The 22,243-nt window shown below is 32.9% G+C and overlaps 5 protein-coding genes across 7 annotated transcripts; 3 read left to right on the top strand and 2 right to left on the bottom strand.

Annotated features, from left to right (window-relative positions):
* The first annotated feature begins 624 nt into the window (after positions 1 to 624).
* On the top strand, positions 625 to 6,064 carry LOC100747751 (N-acetylneuraminate lyase). 2 transcript variants are annotated; one of them, XM_003485571.3, is made up of 8 exons: positions 625 to 764; positions 1,515 to 1,576; positions 2,976 to 3,052; positions 3,413 to 3,558; positions 3,822 to 3,990; positions 4,375 to 4,523; positions 5,042 to 5,213; positions 5,844 to 6,064. In XM_003485571.3, exons 1-8 carry the CDS (start codon positions 759 to 761, stop codon positions 5,993 to 5,995), a joined length of 933 nt encoding a protein of 310 aa, XP_003485619.1. In that variant the 5' UTR covers positions 625 to 758; the 3' UTR covers positions 5,996 to 6,064. The 2 variants fall into 2 exon arrangements, with proteins under 2 accessions (XP_003485619.1, XP_024228161.1); XM_024372393.2 differs by lacking the exons at positions 625 to 764; positions 1,515 to 1,576 and adding an exon at positions 2,259 to 2,443.
* Positions 6,065 to 6,614: 550 nt separating this feature from the next.
* Positions 6,615 to 8,955, top strand: LOC100747873 (NEDD8-activating enzyme E1 catalytic subunit). The gene is made up of 4 exons (XM_003485572.4): positions 6,615 to 7,489; positions 7,576 to 7,936; positions 8,017 to 8,346; positions 8,422 to 8,955. The coding sequence occupies exons 1-4, from the start codon at positions 7,218 to 7,220 to the stop codon at positions 8,800 to 8,802; spliced, it is 1,344 nt and encodes a 447-aa protein (XP_003485620.1). The 5' UTR covers positions 6,615 to 7,217; the 3' UTR covers positions 8,803 to 8,955.
* Positions 8,956 to 9,077: 122 nt separating this feature from the next.
* Positions 9,078 to 13,837, bottom strand: LOC100747629 (proliferation-associated protein 2G4). The gene is made up of 7 exons (XM_003485570.4): positions 13,682 to 13,837; positions 12,223 to 12,457; positions 11,966 to 12,128; positions 11,702 to 11,881; positions 11,364 to 11,612; positions 11,133 to 11,279; positions 9,078 to 11,053 (listed from the first exon to the last, which is right to left on the bottom strand). The coding sequence occupies exons 1-7, from the start codon at positions 13,764 to 13,766 to the stop codon at positions 10,949 to 10,951; spliced, it is 1,164 nt and encodes a 387-aa protein (XP_003485618.1). The 5' UTR covers positions 13,767 to 13,837; the 3' UTR covers positions 9,078 to 10,948.
* Positions 13,838 to 14,180: 343 nt separating this feature from the next.
* On the top strand, positions 14,181 to 17,570 carry LOC100747393 (eukaryotic translation initiation factor 4B). The gene is made up of 12 exons (XM_003485568.4): positions 14,181 to 14,336; positions 14,553 to 14,681; positions 14,972 to 15,153; positions 15,244 to 15,351; positions 15,424 to 15,643; positions 15,722 to 15,970; positions 16,054 to 16,267; positions 16,346 to 16,397; positions 16,477 to 16,582; positions 16,661 to 16,757; positions 16,828 to 16,894; positions 16,961 to 17,570. Exons 1-12 carry the CDS (start codon positions 14,327 to 14,329, stop codon positions 17,027 to 17,029), a joined length of 1,503 nt encoding a protein of 500 aa, XP_003485616.1. The 5' UTR covers positions 14,181 to 14,326; the 3' UTR covers positions 17,030 to 17,570.
* Positions 17,571 to 17,632: 62 nt separating this feature from the next.
* LOC100747190 (exocyst complex component 6) lies at positions 17,633 to 21,825 on the bottom strand. Of its 2 annotated transcripts, none has more exons than XM_003485567.4 (13): positions 21,090 to 21,295; positions 20,816 to 20,981; positions 20,455 to 20,741; positions 20,235 to 20,337; positions 19,899 to 20,144; positions 19,655 to 19,822; positions 19,523 to 19,594; positions 19,308 to 19,442; positions 18,882 to 19,252; positions 18,584 to 18,818; positions 18,357 to 18,498; positions 18,053 to 18,239; positions 17,633 to 17,972 (listed from the first exon to the last, which is right to left on the bottom strand). In XM_003485567.4, exons 1-13 carry the CDS (start codon positions 21,206 to 21,208, stop codon positions 17,849 to 17,851), a joined length of 2,355 nt encoding a protein of 784 aa, XP_003485615.1. In that variant the 5' UTR covers positions 21,209 to 21,295; the 3' UTR covers positions 17,633 to 17,848. The 2 variants fall into 2 exon arrangements, with proteins under 2 accessions (XP_003485615.1, XP_003485614.1); XM_003485566.4 differs by lacking the exon at positions 21,090 to 21,295 and adding an exon at positions 21,390 to 21,825 and having other exon boundaries at positions 17,779 to 17,972.
* Between the last annotated feature and the right edge of the window lie 418 nt (positions 21,826 to 22,243).

Genomic DNA, 22,243 nt, shown 5'->3' with positions numbered 1-22,243 from the left:
CGCGGGTTTTCACCCGCGAGCGACCAGTGGTGGAGCGACCAACGCTCGGCAAGAGTTTTCCTCTGCGACGCCATCGTCGCCGAACTTCGCTGGTTTCTCATCGTCGGATCGGTGAACGTGTCTTTACCGGTTGTCGTCCTTAGATCGGTCTACATCTCGCGACTGATTTTCCATCTTTAGATCGTTCGTCTGTTTAACTCGTATCTATACGCACCGAGCGTAACTGTCTATATCTACTTTAGATCGGTCATCCAGTTAACTTATATCTATACGCATCGAGCCTAACTATCTTGCCATAAGTTGTCGAAATAAAGCGTAAATTGTAACCTGTTAATCCGGTGTTATAATCGATTCAACCACCTTTTAGGTTGTCCGAAAAGTTTCTTTCGTTTTATAAGGAAATAATACACGCGCGATGTTGTTCCTTTTATATTAGTTCATCGAATTATGCACAAACATAATAATAGAGACAGAACGAAACGGATCATACCTAATTCGATAAAATAATGAAAAACAGAAATTGTTGCTCATCTATTATCACCTTAAAGTAAAATGTACATAAAGCGTGCAGAAAGTATATATACACGTTGTATATTATTAACACCGTAGGACAAAGTTGATATCAGTCAAAACGTAACACGTGATATTCGATACCAAGCAGAGAGAATCTTATCAGAGCCGCGGTTAAAATATTCCTCTTCGTCGCGTTATGTACAGTACCCTAATTGAAGCTCCACGAGTTCACTACACGTTCCAGAATGCCGGTACGTATGCATATGTACATCGTGCGTCAATTATCGTACAGATTCATTTTGCAGCTTACCTATTCGTACGTTCGAACCGATCGCAATCAAATCTTTCTTGCTTTCGACAGATTTTAAATTATTTTAATCGGAAATATACGTTCGAATACTAATTTCCAAAACTCTGAACCGAAACTCTGAAAATTTAGCAACAAATACGAAATAATTGTTTAAAAGTTCAGTTATCGTTATTCGAATGTATAATCGAACGATGATTCGACTAATTAAACGTAATCTGCCGTCGTTATTCGCGTTAGATTATATCGGTAGAAAAGGGAAAAATAGTCGACCTCTGAACTGTCTATCGATTATATGCTTATTGCATATACTGATCGACGTAAATTTAAATTTCAAGAGATATATATCTTTTGGATTTAGAGAGTATCTTTTATATCGTACGTATATATCCGAATTAAAATTATTATTTTCACATGGAAATTTATTGCTACCGCACTCAAATACGCTTGCGTTTACCTCAAACGTATTTGACATCTTACGTCTATGTATATCTCCATAATAAAAGTTAGTTCGTTCGATCAAAAATTACTAATACATCAAATACGATGTAAATATAACGATACATCGTACGTAGAAAATACAAAGAAAAAATGTATTTATAAATACTACTAGAAGACGACCTACCTTTTTTCTATAAAATATTACAACGATAAATTATGCGTTGATAACAGATTTGCTTACTTTTAATTACAGAAAGTATCGTTCAACTATAAGGGACTGATCACCCCAGTATTTACACCCTTTAATAACGACAGGTAATTTCCCTGACATTTATCCGATATTAGCGATATTAGTATAACGAAGAAACAGAAGATAGTAGCAAATATACAGATCGCATCGTATGAACTGGTAAAACTAAATGATACGAACTTGTAAATGAAATGAAATAACGAAAACTTGTTCGTTGAAACTCGACGAAAACCTACGAAGCTCGAATTTCCTATGCGATATATTTCTGATTTTATACAAAGAATGAAATTCCGAGTTTGCCTAATTACCTGCAATTTCCTAAAAGGGAATGCGATGTTTTCGTTGTCTCGTAGTCTTGTACATGCATAACTTGCAACCGTTACACCGGCGAATAACGAAATTCGCGTGCAATTTATGACACAATACCGCGATAAACGGGATAAATGTATATGCGTGGACAATATGTGAGTAAAATTAGAAGAGAATCCGGACAACGTATATAGGACCAGACGATGGAATAGAGAGCGTTACATAAGCGTTACTTACATAGATAATTATGTTTACCAAAGTGATAGAAGTATTCGGACGCGTAAAGATACACGCGACGTAAGCACCGCAGTCGTGTGACCGTTTCGTTTCAATCGATGCTAAGACACGGAGTAAGATGCGAGTATTTCACAGCGAATAGTAATTTTGTGAATTTTTTAAACGTGTCTGCATTTAATACGAAAAAATCAGAAAAATCGATAGTGAAACTACGTAAAAAGAAAGATCTTATCGAGAAATTGCGAAACATGGGAAGAAAGGTGATCGACTGTACTCTACATAATTTAGAAATGGAAAAATGAAAGGAATAGTATCCTGTAATAAGGACGAAGGAAGAGACGATCTTCCAGAGGAGAGAAGAAAAGTTTATTATAGGGAACACGTAGGTGAGAACGTATGCACTTTTGCTTCGAAACTTGCCAATATAATTGTCGGTAGTTTCGGAAAGAACGTGTACGACGAATTGTAGAATCGCAATTGTGGTCCAGAATTCTTACGGAAAAAGCAGGAAGATATAGGCGAAGGAAACACGCATGAAGAAAAAATTAGCTTTTGGAAGATAATATTGGGATCGTTGGGATCAAATCATCCGAGATTAGAGTGAATTCGGTCTTTTTGCCCTAGATCAACGACACGATATATGGAAAAAGAGAAATATACATGTACCGTAATAAAAACAAATTTACTACCGACTGTAAAGCTCGATTATGGTAGGGCGATGTACGACGACGAATGGGACCGGAATTCTCGTGTTCGTTAACGAAATTTCAAACAAACGTAAATATCTGAATATCTCGAAATAAAATTTATTTACAAGACGACGATCCAAAGAGTTCCGCTGGAATTGTCCGGGAATGCGGCAATTTAGAAATACAACGTTTTAATAAAATTATAACTCTGTCTATTTGTTTATTTTAGCGCAAAAACCTTAAACTTGTCGATTATACCGCAATATGCCGACCATTTGGCGAAGAAAAAAGTCACCGGTGTTCTTGGTACGTAAGGACTGTACCTGTTTGTACGATTAAAACATTTTATTCGTCGATTATCATCGATGTCCAAATTTAGCATGATCGAAAGTCAAATTTCTGTATATTATTTTCACTTTTTTCTATATCTCTGCTTATATGTATATTGCGCTCACCGTTCGATCGTTTGATAGTATCAAAAAAATGGTAATAAACATTCTCATTCGCAAATAACATCGTGATCCTTATTTTTTCTTCTGTGATACGTTCTTTAATACGTTCCGTAGTCAACGAGATTCCGCAGTCAATTCGATTTATCGACGTAAGAGATTATTTATTAATTCGAAGACGGAATTGTATATAGAAGGAAAAATTTGTAATCGATAGTAAATGGAACGACCGGGGAAGGCCCATCCATGACTACGAGCGAAAGAAAATTAGTTGCCGAGGCGTGGGCAAATGCCGTCAAAACAACGAAGCAACATTTGATGATTCAAGTGGGCGGTACATCTCTTCCTGATGTTCTTGAACTTGTACGTAAAATATTAAGAAACTAAAACATTCGTTTAAGGCCGTGTTTTCGATAAAATCGAATTTGAGATAGGTATCGTCGACAGCTAAAAAGAAGCGTACGTAGAAGAACTTTTAATGCAAAATTCAATATCCTTCAAATTTGATTTTCTTACTCGATAACGACAACATCTTTTAATAATAAGTACGTGCCATTTTATCGTTTCGCTAAGTTACAGTTCGATACGCCTGATTCGATACTACATCTACCGATATTTATTTCAAGGCAAAACACGCTGAAAACGTTAAAGCAGATTCCATTCTCTGTCTACCGGAGTTATACTTCAGCCCAAGCACTTCTGAGCAATTGAAGGATTATTTGAAGCTAGTCGGTTCGGCAGCTCCAAATACACCGCTTCTATATTATCATATTCCGAGCTTGACTAACGTCGATGGTAAGCTGATAATTACAGTTATAGCAATTCTGTCAATTACGCGCCCTAAGTTGAAAGACTATACAAAGAAATATATCTACGACGATTATATGCAAATGTTAAGATGGAAACTTACAACCTTACGATGTTCGATTTTCATCGCCCTTTTCATTTAAACATTCCGAGAAATCGTCGAAACTGATTTGTAAAATATCACTTTCCCTCTCTTATTGACAAACCATTAATATACAGTTATCATGGCAATACAGAAAATCCTTTGTCATTTATATATCTGTCCACGCTTATATATTTTCTTCGTTCGATTATTAATAAAAATATCGTATGGCAGCAAATTCCTACGATATGAAATATTATGTACTTAAAAGCGTATTGACGTTTTTTCAGTGCATATGGCGCAGTTTCTTGAATCTGTCGGCGAGGAAGAGATACCAACTTTCGTAGGAATAAAATTCACAAGTTCTAGCTTAGACGAAGGTGCTCAAGCTTTTCATGTTACTAACGATAAATTCGCCGTATTCCTTGGAAACGATCAGGTATTCTTTGTTATCTTCTTAAATATCATATTTAACGTCAACTCCGTAGGTAATATGCAGATTCGTGAGGCCGAAATAAGACGAAAATATTAGTATACGCATGTTAGTGACATATTGATTCTTTCCCTATATTCACGTATATGTTGTGTACGTTTGTTTACATAGATACTTTACCATAGAAATAACGTTATCTTAAACTTATAAACTATTGCTCGTTAATGTAAAAAGCACTTTATAAACTGGCACGTTATGTTACTCATATTTCTATGAAATTGGTTTTAGTTACATTTTATGTAAAACACGTGGGTACCTTTAAGATATTTAGGTATACATAAATCTTTGATCTAAAACGTATCACATTAGCTCGTTCTAATAGATTCTAAGAATCTTAACGCGTTTCGCTTGTCGAATTTTACAAATTAGATGCGAGCGATTGCTTTAAGAGTTAAAATTTCAAAAATCGATATAAAAATATATAGTAAGAAACTCATACGATACTATTATTGTGTTCGTTTCAGTTGATAACCGCTGCTTGTGCATTAGGAATGAATTCCTTTATAACAACAGGTTCGAATATGTTCTCCGAAATTGTACTCGAAACTCTTGCAGCCGGTCTTGCAGGAAACGTCATGAAAGGAAGAGAAACGCAACAACGTTTGACAAACGCTGTGATGAATGTATCGAAATATGGTAAAATTATAATTAAACGTTTCTTTCGTCTAAAAATATTACCAAAAGCATAAATTCAATTATGTATCGTATACATATGGTAAAAATCATTATTCATCCAATTCCATTTTGTCACAAACTTGATTTAACAAGGTTCGATAAAAATAACGATCCACTTCTCTTTGTAGCCGATTTAATTTCAGCTAACACGATTCGAGCGACGCCTTTTTAAAAAATCTATTTTTTAACACTCTACAAGTTTGAAGCTTTCTTTGGAATTTTCTTTTAAATTAATACACTTTGATTTGGTTTTATTTTACTTTTTCTTGTAGTCTCATTATAAGCTATTCTTGTATCTTATTCCCTATTTTATGAAAAAATTATGCAAAACCTATTTCGATCGAAACGAGATGGCAATACTGAATTTCAGGAATCCCATTCCGTTCGATTCCATTCAAATCATCGAATAATTTCCCTTAAATTTATTACATATTACTTTACAGAGGAATAAATCTTATTTATTGCAAAATATATAACTCCAGTTGAAAAGAAGCATAAAAATTTAGAAATACAAATAATAATTTTACAAACAATCTATATTTAGCACCATACTCTCTTCTTTTAATCGTTAATGTTGTAATTATGTTACAGGAACCTGGGTAGAAACTATGAAAACAGCAATGACTCTGTTAACGGGCATCAATCCTGGACCTCCACGTGCGCCTCTGAAACCTTTGTCTGTTCAAACTGTAGCATCAATGGCGAAAGATTTACAAAATTTAGGATTTAATGTAAAACTCTAATGTATCAATAATGTATGAAAAATAATGTTTACCATTATCTTTTCAAATAAGATTTATGCAAAATAATAACATTTACTATTATTTCTATCGAAACTATTGGGGTGTTACCATTTGTAATTAACACGCTTAACCGTATTTATTACATTTGTAACTACAATCGTCAAAGTGAACGAACGTCGAAGTAAAACTACGCGAGTTCGGCATTTCCGAATCCACAGAATATGCTGTAAACGTGATTGCCTTGAATTCGCTTTTAGTATTTTCTGACACAGTAAAATAATAATTTACGATTGTACAAAGAATACACAAAAAAGCTCAGATAGAAAAGTAAATATGAACTTTCCCGTAGAACCGTACAATTAAGTAGGTTCTTGAAACGTGGAACTCGATAGGTTCTTGTCTGTGCTAGTGTGCAACCAAACAAGGCAGATCCCTAATTTTATAGGTTCTTGTATATACTAACTTTAGTTGATCTCAACGCTTGACCGCATGGTGCAGCACTAGTCCGGGGACAATCAGGCCCATAAGCGTGAGCAATCTTATTTCTAACTAATCTAGCCCAGCTTGAAAGTTATGGCCGAGCGGCTGGGATATTTTTGTATATAATTCGAAAATTAGAACTGACCGCCGGTTATATGTATAGGAAAAAATTGTTCAAACTGTTGAGCTTTATACATATTTCAGATCATCGAAACCAAAGAAGATGCTTTTCATCGACAACCTTGACGGTTTAACATTAACGACCGAATCGCGAAATTAAAATGAAATTTTTGGCGGGTTTTGCTAGATCGAAGTTAAGTTCAGGTTTAGTTTCAGAGCAAAATTAACAACACTTGAAATTTGTTGCGAATCTTTTTTTTGCGATATTTTGTTTATTTAAATAGCACGTTTTAACATATCAAAGTTCGAAGAAAGTCAGAAATACTAATCAGATTGTTCACTACTACCCCTTAACCAAGGATATTATTTGGTATTAGGTTTAGTAACTTGGTTTAAACGCTTTTTTTCACTAGCGACCTAACAGCCAATGGTAATAGCTAAAATTTCACGTGATCAATCGTGTTTACTCCGTCAATTCATCTGACACGCACTGAGTTGTTGCCGCAAATGCTGGATGCTTCGAGCACTACGAATGTTTGAATTTTTTTATTAGATTACAAAGTATATAAAAATGTTTGATTAAAACATTTATATCTTAGTATCATTTAAGAAGTGATTTTTAATGCGTTTTAACGATATTTCAACGATGAGTTCCGATCACACGCATAGACGATGGAGTAATTTACGTAAAGTATTAGAAAGAACAGGTCCTTTTTGTAGACCGGATTTTGAACCATCGCCAGAAACATTGCAATTTTTATTAGACAATTGCAAGATTCTCGTCATTGGCGCCGGTGGTTTAGGATGCGAATTACTTAAAGATTTAGGATTGATGGGTTTTAGACAAATTCATGTAATCGATATGGACACGATTGAATTATCTAACCTCAATCGGTACGGAAATATACGATGATTTGTCAAAAGAATTTATCAAAATGTTTATTAAAGAAGAATAGAGAAATTAATAAAAAAAATTGCAGGCAATTTCTCTTCCGCCATAAGGATATCGGCTCGTCAAAAGCGGAAGTAGCTGCAAATTTTGTCAATAGTAGAATACCAGGGTGCAATGTTATACCACATTGTTGCAAAATACAGGATAAAGATGAAGAATTTTATAGACAATTTCACATAGTCATTTGTGGTCTAGACTCGATCGTTGCAAGAAGATGGATCAATGGAATGCTGTTGTCTTTATTAGTTTACGAAAATGGTGAACTTGATCGGTCCACTGTAATACCCATGATTGATGGAGGAACGGAAGGTTTTAAAGGAAATGCAAGAGTAATACTACCTGGTCTGTCTGCTTGCGTTGAATGTACTTTGGATTTATATCCTCCTCAGGTATGTATACTGAAAATATTTTTTTACATTGAACAAATAAATATAACTCTTCTGTCAACTACTATTATGTTGAAATATAGGTGACATACCCATTGTGTACAATAGCAAATACTCCACGCCTACCAGAACATTGTATAGAGTATGTGAAAGTAATTCAATGGCCAAAAGAAAATCCATTTGATTGTGCGATAGATGGAGATGATCCTCAGCACATAAATTGGATTTATGAAAAATCTAATGAAAGAGCAGCTCAATTTGGAATACAAGGATTGACATACAGATTAGTGCAAGGTGTAGTTAAAAATATTATACCTGCTGTGGCATCTACAAATGCTGTCATTGCTGCAACATGTGCTACCGAGGCATTTAAACTAGCTAGCAGTTGTAGTGCTTCGCTAAATAACTATATGGTATTTTTGTTATCTCGATTTTAATTAGAAATCTAAGGATGCAACATAATAAGCAAATAATTCCTTTTTCTAAAGGTACTGAATGATGTAGATGGAATTTATACTTACACTTATGAAGCAGAAAAGAAAGAAGATTGCGTGGCGTGTAGTCAAATTCCAAAAGAAATCGAAATTAGTAATCCTAAATTCAAATTGAAAGACTTGATAGAGAACTTGTGTGAAAGGCCAGACTTGCAAATGAAAAATCCAGGTCTCACGGCGTACATTGACGGGAAAAATAAAACGTTGTATATGCAAACTGTAACGAGTATTGAGGAGAGAACTCGTGAGAATCTAACAAAAACGCTGATCGAACTCGGGCTTAGACACGGCAGTGAGATAAATGTCGCTGACATTACCACTCCTAATGCAATTGTATTAAAATTAAAATTTGTATATTGTAATTCAGATATGTGAAAAATCCTTCATTTTGTTCATAAATTTATCACTACAAACCATTATATATATTTACAGTACTTGTATTGCTTTTGTGTCAGTTTAAAAAATAATGTCGACACGTATAGTTCATCAACATTATTCTTACCGAAATAAAAACGAAAATATGTTCAATGTAGTATCATTTTTTACCGAATCTATAAATAGATATCACACGATAACATTTACTTTAAACATTATTTTTAATATATTGATTCATCCTAATTTTATGTGATAAACTGGTATGGTATTGCTATTTCTTTTTTTTTTTTTTTTTTTTATATGGTACCAGTCCTTGTGACTATACTTATATATAACAGAAGCAAGTATTAAAACTATATTAGTTCATATGACATACCTGTTATATTAACAATAAAGACACAGTTGCAAATATGATTCTATATTTCTGATGTTTCGTTTTTCACTTTCATCAGAGATTATATATCATAGAAAAATTAGTAAGTTATATAATCCGTAAAATTCTATCTTTTTCGGTCGTTAACTTTTTTGTTGATAAATTTCGTGTGGCTCTTCAGAAATAGACAGTATCTTACAGATCAATACATTAGTAGGACTATTTTGAAAGAGAAAAAAAGGAGCAGTTTAATGACTCGCGAAATATGCACGTGTCAAAATCTATACTTGTTAGCTTGTCGTTAATATCTTTTTAATAACAATTTCTCTCGTTTCATCGTATTAAATTTTATGTTAAGTATGAATTTTGTGCACAGTCCTTTTTTGCATTATAAGCATTTATTGATGACTTATTCGTAACGAACGAAAAATACTACGGATCCAATCTTTCCGTATCTAGTAAATACTTTTATTGGAAGTATAATACCATATCGAATGGATGACATTATATGCTCCGATTAGAGCAAATGAAGGACAGTGCACGATAACCCAAAACATCTTTTGTTTTACAAGCACGCTCGGTAACATTCGACATATGCACAATTTGAGTAGAAAAAATATCTAGAACAAATACATTATCTATCTTCCTTATACAAAACTATTATTACATTGTATCAATATTTCATAATTTTCGCTTTTTTACCCCGATAAGACGATTAGTCACTCGCCAAGAATCCTTTGTTCTTAGAAAGACGTCCTTCTTTTTCCATTTCAATATGAATAACACAAAATGCTCCTATAATCATTTGAGTAATATTTACTTCAAATATTCATTGTCAGTAAAATTTGTATCAAGTCAAACTCAATAAGAATAAAATATTTTTTGACGGTTGGGGAATTCTTACAACGAAACACTTCGAGGTTCATTGGCATTTCATCGTTTATACGGAATTCCAATATGGACATTCTCATTTCAATTGTACAATTCGAAATTAGGTGTTTTCTTTTTATAGTATGAATTATTAATTCGCTAGACACGAGATGCACAAAATCAGCTAGTGCAAAACTAGCATTAGTGTCAAAGTAAGTTGTGTCATGCTGGGCAGTGCATTCAGAAACTGCAGAACGTATTAACTGTGATTCTTTTCAAGTATCTTTTCGTTTACGTAATGAAAGAGACATTAATCAGCATGAGATAGTTTTCTTCGATAACCCAAAAACATTTATAAAATCAAATTCGCATTTTATTCGTTTCTTTTATGAAAGAAACATATGAATGCACATGCGGTTCACTTTCTGGCTCGGTCGAATTAAGTCGCACAATGCAGACATATTTCGACCATTATTTGAAAAATAAATTTCACATGTTCGAAATGTAATACATCAGCTGCAAAATGTCTTATGAATAATCATTTTTTTATGTATAATAATACCATGGTCCATGAAAAAATAGTCCGGTATAAAAACGTAAGTGTGGCATAATAAGTGTCGTGAAGTCCGATTTGTCCAGGGCAGAATACGACACTTTTTTATCATGGAAATTCTTGGATTTAAATAGATACAGTTATTTAATTAAACAAACAGCAATATAAAAATGGGAAAGGTATAACGATATGAAGAATCACGATTTATCAATGTCGTCTCAACAAAAAGACAAATATTTCAGGTATAGTGACGTTAAAAAGTGTCTAATTTCTGCTCTGAAGCTGCTTAACAAAAGATAACACAAAGTGCACGATGTTAATACGTCATGAAGAACGCTAAAACGGTTGTGTTAGGCCTTGGCATCAACTTCCATCGCCACTTCACCTGCAGCTTTCTCTGCCTTCTTCCTCATTCTCTTTGCAGTCCTCGGGTTTACCGAGGTGTACAAAAGGGTCTATAAACAAAATTAATTAATTAATAACAGAACCCACTAAAAGAAAAAGAATTGAAAACAAATAATACATAATTCACACCTTCAATTCAGGATCTTTAACAGCATATTCCGATTGATAAATGTCAAGGTCTAAAGGAATTCCTGTAATCTTGTGTTGCCGATTGTGCATTACTAGTACTGTGAATTTGAATTGTGCAGCAAATTCATTTGGTTTTTCATATAGTACCTAGAATAGTAATAAAGATGTAATGACATAAAACTCTTTAATGAAATATAAAAACAAAGAGTTATACATAAGTAACAGGCTTACTTGGAATGGTTCAATCAACCTATGATTTACACATTCTACAACTGCCATTTTTGCCTTCTTCTCATCCTCGAAAGTACGTAAATTGAACGGCATAAGACCGTGTTTATGAGTGACTTCAGAGTAAAACATGCGAGACGCTTTCAATTTCAGTTGATATGTTTCCTCTGTTTTTTTAAATATAGTAACCCGGGTGTCCTGTTCTCGGCCTACTCCTTCACCAGTACTAACCAACACATCCATTGCATATACCTATAATTTAAAAAATCCACATATATTGCATTTTCTCTATTCTAATTAATTACATATCATATTATATACATATGTAGAATGAACTATACCTCATAAGCTTCAAGAGTGTATTTTTCATGTTCCTTTTTCTGTGCATCATTTGGATTTTGAATAATAGTTTTTTCTCCATCTATCTTAAACTGTTTCAATTGGTGACTTAACATTCCTTCAATTGGTTTACACTTGTATACGTCGCAAATTTTTTCTACTGTCTCTGTTATCGTGTATGTCTGTAAACAAAAAGAAGCTACATAAACGACGCGTAATTTAATCAATTTATAGATACAGAGGTGTAAAATATATAAATAACTTACCTCTGTACCTGGCTGTAAAAGCCTCAATGCAGCTTGTGATGCATAATGTGCAGCTAACACTACATCTGCTTTTCTACCAGTAACTTTTTTTTGTGATGAAGAACCTATAACAATAGTGTGTGCCACAACTGCTATGAAGCCATCAACATGTGCTCCAAGATCTCTACAAATAGAAGATAATAATTACTTTAGAAAATGAGAACAGAAGTTATATTTTATAATATTGAATGTATTATATTCATGGATCATACACTTACACTTTTACCATATCCTCATCTTTGAGTATGAGATCTGGTTCACTTGCGATTGGTGAAAAATGACATATGCAATTATTCACCGATATGCATGTAGGAAAAGCAATTCCCTTCTTCAGCTCTTTTTCCTTTTTAAAGACCTTACTGGTCTCATCCAATATCAGTTCATCTCCAATCTCACAAATTTCTCTTACCGATGCTCCAGCAACGCACTTATCTAAAACTTGCTTTAATACCCCTGAAATTGAAAGAAATCATTTATCATTTATAGGTACTAAGGAATACTTTTAACACTAGGTAAGATTTATAAAATATGTACGAAATTACGTAAGTACTAGACACATATATATCCATATACAGATTTGCTTCAAATTTTGCATAACAATAGATGCATAGATAAGTTATTGATTTAAAACATTTATTTTTCTATCAATTTTTAGGGACAAAAGGAGAAAGAAATTAAAGCTATATATTTTTCAAATCACATCACGATAATATATCATATTCCTCCTATTGCGTAGCCACAAAAAATTTATGTCTTTACTAATGTATATTTCTACGTCTTTTATTTTTTTATACATAATTTTCATCTAATTCTCTTATCCTTCACAAATTTAAAAAATGCTTAAAAATTATAATTATCTCTCAAACAGTACAAAATTGGGCTAAATTTATTCAGGGAATTTCGCAATATTCGATATTTTTTAGGTCCCACGAAAAATAAAAAGATCGAATGAAAATGACATTTAAAAAATGTAAAACGCATTAAATTTTTATTATTTGTGATTTTTTTAACGCAAAGAACATTTGAATATACTTTTTGGAATCAAAAGTTATAATCAATGTTTCTTTAAAACTTTTGTTTCTCAAAATTAACAAAAAATCTAACATTTGGAATCGATGACCCATTTATATGCAAAATTTGAAACAAACACGTCTCAGATAATTTCGTGGATATTTTGAATACGGTTCTTCTTTTATTCATTATATATGATATAAAATAATATTGCAACTAAATATGTTATTCAAATGATAATAAATTCCAATCATAATACGATGCAAGCCATACAGCGCAAGTTTTCATTGAACATCCGTCTAGATGGTCTTTTTGCGGAAATGGAAACACATACAAAGATGCAAGCGGATTATGGTTCCTGCATAGTAAAATTGTTACGTCGCGATAATGAAATGAAACGGACAATTTTTCGAGCTACGTAATGAAAAGTAAGCAATTTGCTGTCGATCAATCGTTAGAGAAGTGTAGAATATTGAAAGTATCAATAAGTTATCAAAACGTAATAGTCGGTGCCAACTATCCCACATGGTAAGAGAGCCCGGCATTAGCGCGCCACATTCCATATGGCCAGGCGGAAAATAAGACATTAAGGAGCCCGTGCATGAACCAGGCAATTTCACTTTTATTCGTTCGGCTTCATTAGTGAACGTTAAGTCGTTTTCTTACGATTTACGATGTCACCGGCCATTTTATACTTGGTGACAACGATGTCTTCGGCGATGGTTCTCTCAGTCTCCTCTTTGTCCGCCATGTCTTCAGCACACTATGTTACGATCACGTGACTTAGATAGACTACTTCTTTGCAATTGCTTCCTGTAACAGTCAGTATCTCAAGTTAACCGTGTGTTCCGAAATTTCCTAGTAATCGTCTCTGTTGGTATCTCTCAATTGAAATATTCTAAATAAATATCACCCTGATAACACTTATCAATTACGGTCATGGATGTTTCTTTTTAAGCTAAATCGTAGCGAATTTCAAGAAATATGTATTTTTCAAATATTTCTAATTTTATATAATTAGTTAAGAAACTTAAACATGTTGATCGATATTTTTGGCAAAAATATTCGGCAATAGAAATGAATAGATATAACTGCGCCGAACAATATAAAATTATTTGTATATTTCGTTTGCATAGAATGTTTGTAGAAATGCGCAAACCTTCCAACTGACTTTGTGACGTACAAGTGTACAAGGTTGGTCGACTTGCATCTTTCTAAAACGTGTTTCATGCCTTATGGATCCTGAGATTGGTCGTGTGGCCTATTGGAACGCGGATTTGATTTGCATTGCTTTAAATTCAAGTCGTAACCATGTCTTCAGGTAAACTATCCCATAGAATAAAATTAAACTGCTATTATTTCGTTTGTTCGAGAATATTTTCGATATAAGACACCTTGATATTGTTGGAATTTTACCATTTTTTACACGACATAACCAAACTTTCCGCGAAACGCAGCGTGCTTTCAATATTGCACTTTTATATATTAAAAATTCCTGTTAAAAATGCTAATTTTTACATGTATCTATTCCTATAAGGCAAAAAAGGGAAAAAGAAGAAGTGCAAAACTGTCGATTTAATGTCATTCCTTGCTGATGGGGGTGCAACACCCACTGTGCCAGTTAAATCATTGAGCAGTTGGATTGAAGAAATGGAAGAGGAACATGGTAAAACAAATTTATAGATTCCTTTCGTTTTTTTATGCTTTTATCTTTAAGGTCTCATTTCAGCTTATACATTTGTGTGTGCGTGCGCGCGCGCGCGCGCGTGTGTACATGTATGTGCATATATATACATACATATATATGTGTGTGTGTATATATATATAGATATATTCATCTATGAGATATAGATGAATGCCTAACATGCTTCAAATTAGGCATTGCTACTATGAAAACATAAAATATTTAAAAATTATAAATTGCTGCAAAAAATGTCAAATATTATTACTTGGCAGATGGGTTCTCATCAAGAAGTAGCAAAGAACCAGTGATTCTACCAACTGCTCCAAGAGCTGCAAGAGGTCCACGTGTTGCAGATGAAGATATCCCTTCTAATCCACCTTATGTAGCATATCTCTCTAATCTTCCTTATGAAGTAGATGAAGCATATTTGACAGAATTTTTTGCAAACATGAAGGTTAGTGTTTTTATCTATTTATCTTTATTAAGTAATATTAGAGAATTTATATTTACTATTTTAACTTGGATTATCATTACTATCTTTTAGATTTCTAACATACGCTTGCCAAAAGATTCTAATAAACTCAAAGGATATGGATATGTTGAATTTGAAGACCGTCAAAGTTTAATCGATGCTCTTTGTTTATCTAATACAGTAAGTTTCTATAGTTTTCCATTTGGAGTATTTTACAACAATATAATTGTGTATGAATTTTTACTTTCTTAGCCTATGAAAACTAGGAGGGTACGAATTGATGTCTCAAATAGCGTTAATGATGATCGTCGTGGAGGTCGAATGGGTCGCGACAATCGTAGAGACAACGATTATGATCCTGAACGTACATCCGGAGATTGGAGAAGCGGGCCACGAGATGAAAATCTAACATCAGAAGGAGATTCGTATCGGAGTCGGTATGATAACAGAGACCGAAGAGATGATCGGGAAAGTATGCTTATATATGATGATTCTCATTATATACGTGTAGTTAATTGAGAGAAAATTATACAATTAATACTCGAACTAGGTTCCGACTATGATAATAAGCCTGGTGCTTGGCGTGAAAGTAGTGACAGAACAAGGCCAACATTCAGAGACAGAGGTGGTTTCAGAGATGAGGACAAAGATAGAGAATGGTCTCGCTATGATAAAGGTAGCAGAGATCGAGATGGAGGAGACAGAGGAAGTAGTTTCGGCTCGCGTCGTAATTATGGAGATTCTGATTGGGATCGTGATGGCCAACGCAGGCAAGGAAAACCCCCTACAGAAAATAAACGTGAGTATTATTTCTTTTTATAATAAATAAAATATATAAGAAAACTCTACTCTTTAACTATTAAAAGATATTGAATATTATAGCTGAATTGAGGACTAGGCCGAAATTACAGCTACAGCCTCGTACAAAGCCTATTGAGCCTATTATTTCAAAAGAAGAACAACAATCTGCAGCTACACCAGCTTCCTCCACAAATATATTTGGTGCTGCAAAACCTGTAGATACCACTGCTAGAGAAAGAGAAATAGAGGAACGTCTTGCGAAGTCGTACGCCGAATCAAAATCCAAAGAAGACGGGTATGGAGAACTGGAAAATTGCTTGAATACTTGAATATAATTCGTCTTAAGATATTTAACAATTAGTTGCCTTTTTAGCGATTCAGAAAAACGCGGTTCTAAAGAGGGTACTTGGGGTAAACGTAATGGGGTAAGTTCATCATGTGAAATTTTCTAACATGTCATATGTCACATGATTTTATTTACCATGTATTTGTTACTCTTATTAGGAGGGCCGAGAAGAAAGAGAGAGGGGTCGGCAGACTTGGCGATCCGAAGATGACAGAAGTCGACGAAATGAAAGATCAGCACCACGAAATCAACCTGCTTATTCTGGTAAATTTGAGTAGTAATTATAACTAAACTGAGCTAAAATAATTTATGATATGGTACAATGCTTTCTGTACAATTTAGATCAATATGGAGACTCTAAAGGTCAGCCCTCTTCTCGCGGCGGACGACCATCTTCTAGAGGTCCCCCAAGATCAAATGATACTCGTGGTGGAGATAGGTAATAAGACCATGGAAGAAAGTAGTAATGTGAGTATAACGTATGTGTTTTAATTGCATTGTATTTGCAGAGATCGACGAGATAGAGAGAAAGACGATGTCAGTAGGATGCCAAAGGCAAAGGATGAACAAGCTCCAGTAAGTGGGAGACTCTTTTTATTAATCTTGATCACAATAATTATAAATAACTTCTTTCTGTTTCAGAATTTCGTAGCTTCCAACAAGTATTCCATGCTACCTGATGATGTGGATCCTGACAATATTGATGATTAGTCAAAACTATTATACATCACCAATTAAATTGTGCCACATGCATCATAATTGGTCTATATATGCATATTATTAATTTGTTTTACCTCTATTAAATACTTATCGAATTGATTCACGAATCGAACTCTAAGCTCTTGGTATTACTTTACAAGAATTATTGTTGATTTGTATTTAATCTATTTTATTACTCATAATATGATTATCTATCTACATATGTATTTACTTTATATTTCGATATAAATGTTCAGCATCATTAAATCAGTGTGAAAATTCGGATAACTTTAAAGAATTATATTAATTTTTTAAATATTTAATTCTGAAGATAATTACATCTGTAAGACTTAGGAATTGGGACTTTATACACCATACTTTATCCACTGTACAGTTATTGTACAATATGTAACTCATTTAAATGTAAAATAATAATGCCAATTTAGGAGGAAAACAATTAAAATAATAAGTGTAATGGGAATTTATGTGATGTATTATATTCTATTGCCTGAAATTCAATATTTCATGAAATGGTTAATAATAACAAAAAAAAGGGGGTGATTGCAACATAATCGAGCATCGAAAATTTGATATCATAAAATAAGCACAATAAAGTGTAAGCCATAATATAGCAGGGAAGTTACTATATTAATAATCATCGTATCATGACAATATCAGGAAGCATATATGACTGATCAATGAAAATTTTGTCACCATCATTTTATTATAATATGTTTCTAAATAATTATGCTGTAAGCATATTTATATATATTAAAAATTATGTATTTACAATCTCTTCCTGAGGTATGTACATACTAACTTCATCTTCATTTACTGTTGTGTAGTTTGTGCTAATTGACGTAACTGTTTCAACACAGTCTCTAGAAGCTTTTTTTTATCCCGCTCACTTTTCTTTAATACAGAAAATACTGTCTTTTTGTCAGATTCTTTTAATCTGTAAGTATAATACGTCTAAAATGTAGATATTGATAATATAGTACAGTATTACATGGAATAAAAAGGCATGGTACATACTTCTCTAACAAAAGTACAGCCATGTTTGGAGATACCAGATGATATTTACTTGATTCATGGCCATAGTCGTGAAAATAAGTAGGCCAGTCCCAACTCATAAATAAGTCTAGTAATTGTCTTAATTGCGCAAAATATTGCAGTAGGATACCTTCGGGTAAACCAGAAACAGGTTCCGAGGCAGCAAATTCTAAAAATTAAAAGATTTTTTTCTAATTTATGTTCGAATCAATTCAATATCACCACAAAATATTTTGTAATCATATATTGTACATCTTATTTAAGAATAAAAGTCAGAAATACGTACGTTCGCATTGTATTGTATCTAAATTGACTTGTTGAAGAGCACCCATAGATATTTGTTTCACATCATCACTAATTATTATTCCTAGTATAGATTTCGCTATATGAGAACAGGCAGATTGACATGCAACTTGCGCGACCTCATCCTAGAATATAAATTCGCTTTGATTTTTATGAAATATTTACAAGAATATAAAACTGATAAGTTCCTATAATATGATAAATGTGTACCGGTAAATTGGTAAAACAAGTAAAAGTACTTTGCAAAAACGCTATGAGATCGGTAATAAAGCCAGACGCGTGCCCTTGAGGTTCTGCCAAATTCCAATCGTAGTTTTCTAATTCTAAAAATTCATCAAGTTTATTCTTTAATTTCTCGCAGATTTGTTTTTCAGCATCGTCCCTTGCAACTCTAAACATAGCTGATTCAACACCCATACAACTCAACTGTCCTTCATGTGGTGTTCTACAATATCATTAGACGATATTACAATAAAATAAATATTCGTAATTTATTTAGTTAACCTACCCTGTAATATTAGACATAAATTCTTCCAGATATTTCGTAGATTTTTCAAGATAACCAGTATTTATTATAATTTGAACAACTTGTAGAAGAGCCAATGATGGTTTTCGAAATAATGACGACAAGCATCCACTAAATGTTCTCGTTAGTAATAAATTTGTCGACTTGCAAATCATTTCATCTATTTCTGTTTGAGTGAAATTTAAATCTTCCGAAAATTTTAAACAAGCATAAATGAATTCTTTTACTTGTTGATAGACTTTTGGTACCATATCCGAGAATGGAAATTTTTTTGGAAAATCTACTTTTTGTAATTCCTCGTCATGGTACGGAAACAAACCAAGAACATTATCATATTCTTCTTGCGTTATGACCTAAAATATACCAGTGTATATAAAGTATAAAATCTCTTATAACAAAAAAATATACCTGAATTGGTAAGAAACTATCTTCATCCAAAATATCTCTAAACACTTGAACCCAATGTTGCATTAGAACTTCATTGTAATGCACTCGAATTTCTTGTAATAAATCCCAAAGTTGTCCTACAGAATAGCCATAATTCTTGTTCCAAAAAAAAAAAAAGAAAAAAAGAATAATTAGAAAATACTAGTAACATATTTACAATGCACTAAGTTACTTACCCTTAATGTTGTATTAAATAGCATTATAAGATTTTTTATTTTTAGGATGAGTGTCGCATCCGTGCAGTAGGCCTAAAAAATTATAATATTTGATCATATAAAATACTCAAGAATAATTTTGATATTACTTACGGAATGGGTGCGCAATGCATTCACGATTTTTGATAGTGCCATTTGCCATAGCTCATCTAAATAAGCGCGTGTAGCTAAACCATTGCCGGTATTTAAAATATGATCTTCTACTACAAAAAATCCTACTATGCCTTGTAAATATGTTTGATAACCAGTTATACTCTCATGCTGGAAACATAAAGTGAAAAATTTAATTAAAAATATAGAATAGTTACTGCACTGATAATTACTTACTAATATTTACCATATTAATAGGCGATTGTAAAACTAATCTAGCTTGCTGTTTTCTTTGCTGTCTATAGTATGCTTTAAACGTTTCCCCTTCACGAAGCACGGTATAAATATGCATACAGCGATAAACAGGACTGAAATCCATTAAGTCTTGAGCACTTAATTCTTCTTCTGACTCATTTGATAAAGAATTTGTTGTATGAGATCTCCTCTTCTTTCTACCAATAATTTCTGCTTCAACAGTTAATTGTTCTTGTGTCTAACAGCAAAAAATAGATCAATGTACTGTATGTATGAATAAAAATTAAAATTAAATCTTTACAAAAAGAATTCCTCGAATCTTACTTACATGTCTCATAGCAACTTCGCCAATTTTTGGTGAATATTTCCTAATATTTTCTAAAAAGTCTCTTAAATCAGACATGGAAGCATCCTTTATATTTTCACGTAGTCTAAAATTATTGTAATCTATCAGTCAGTTAATGTCACTTAATATGTCTGTGTAAATTACTCTCTAGTTACATTCTGCTGTAAAAATAAATAGTCTTTTATCTTGTGACATTACTCACTGCGGGATTTGTTGAGTAATTTGTGAAGAAAATCTGTAATTTGTTACTTTTGGTAAGTCATGATGCTCTAGCTGCTCCAATGTCCTTAAAGCTGGATAATAACGCTTGTCTTTCAACTGCTTTTGCAACTTTGCATAGGCAGCTAAAACAGGAAGACACATAGTAAGACTATCCACTGCAGCAGCCATATTGCTTTCTACTTTGCGTGCTTTAACAAGTTCTTCTCCTTTCTCTATTACTTTGGTAGCAGTGGCAGTAATACGTTTATCAAGTTCCAGTATTTCAGCCTATAAAAAAGATGTTTTATAAAATCACACTTTTCTATTTCACCTAAAGAATCAATCTCAAGATATAGACTGACATTAAGCTGTTGTGCTTGGGATCGAACTTGCAGAAGTTCTCTGATTGAATCAATAAAACCTTGATAATGATGATTGCACATTCTTTCGATATCTTTGTCGTGTGCCTTGATACGCTCATCAAGTTTTTCCATGAACTTTTGATGTTCGTGACCATCGTAAATTGCTCTGTAAAAAAAAAAAAGAAAAAAGGAGTAAAGTAACAATACTTATATTGGTTTCTATTTTTTACTTTGAAGCTTTCTCCCTTGAGTAAATGCCCAACAATGGTAATACCTGAAAACAAGGCCTATACTATTAGTATCTGTAGATTCTATCTCATACAGCAGGTATTCGTGCTTTGGAACCATAGTTGACAATAGATTGCCAACTTGGTTAGTTGACAACCTTGACATAATAGTACCCTGATTCTACTTCTCTTTATTCTAACACGGGGGTGTCCACCCGCGTTCTCAACCCTTCTAGTGCGCATATGCGCGATAAATATTGCATCTGCGTGAAGGGATGATACCCCGAAAGCGCGTCTTTTAACGAAATTTTTGATAAACGGCGAACTTTCTAATTAAATTGACATACCGAAAAGTTGGTCCCAAGTAATCGTCTATGCCTTCTATTTCCTGGATGAGAATATCGTATCGTTGCATTTCAATTAAATCCATTGTTAACTTAAATAAGAAAACGTCAGCAATTTTTGGCAAATAAATTTGTACACTCTTATATTAAAAAGGTCAGGTAATTTCCATTTGTTGTTTAGCAATAAATCATGTCGATATACAACAGCTCTCCAGTTTAATTATGACATTTCTGTTAATAATGTTACTGTTATCCAAATAACATTGTCAATATCGTTTAAACTGCCATCTTCGTCAAACTACATACATATGTATGTGTATAACACATCTACCATCTTTTATACATAACATAATACATATTGTGCAAACGTGTCATTATACAGCGATCGGTGAACTAATTTAACGGTATAAGATATTTATATAATCACTATATAATATAACATAAATTTTAAATAAATTCTATTAGTCATTTATTATAAATCACATCTAGTTCTATTATAATCTTACATGTACTAATTGGAAGTTAGGGAAGTAGACATTTCGTAACTGTCGTGTTTATTTAACAAATACTGTGTTAAATCAACAGTCATTTAAGTAGAGTGACCCAAAATAAAATATTTATATAATATTATGGAATATATATAAATTTCAAATAACAATATTTTTATGATAAGTCACGCCTAGAGTTCTAGTTTAATTCTGTACGTATATTAATTGATAGTTAGGGGAATAAAATAGGAGGATGGGAATAGATTTTTTGGAACAATCCGTGATTATTTAACAAATAACAACGATATTAAAACAACAATAAATTAAGTAGAACAATGAAAAATATTTTCAGTGTTGTAGCATCTATTT

This window comes from Bombus impatiens, unplaced genomic scaffold (assembly GCF_000188095.3).
Source record: "Bombus impatiens unplaced genomic scaffold, BIMP_2.2 scf_0064, whole genome shotgun sequence".
Classification (NCBI taxonomy): Eukaryota; Metazoa; Arthropoda; class Insecta; order Hymenoptera; family Apidae; genus Bombus; species Bombus impatiens.
The sequence above is the reverse complement of the archived record's forward strand: the minus strand, read 5'-3'. Positions and strand labels throughout refer to the sequence as shown.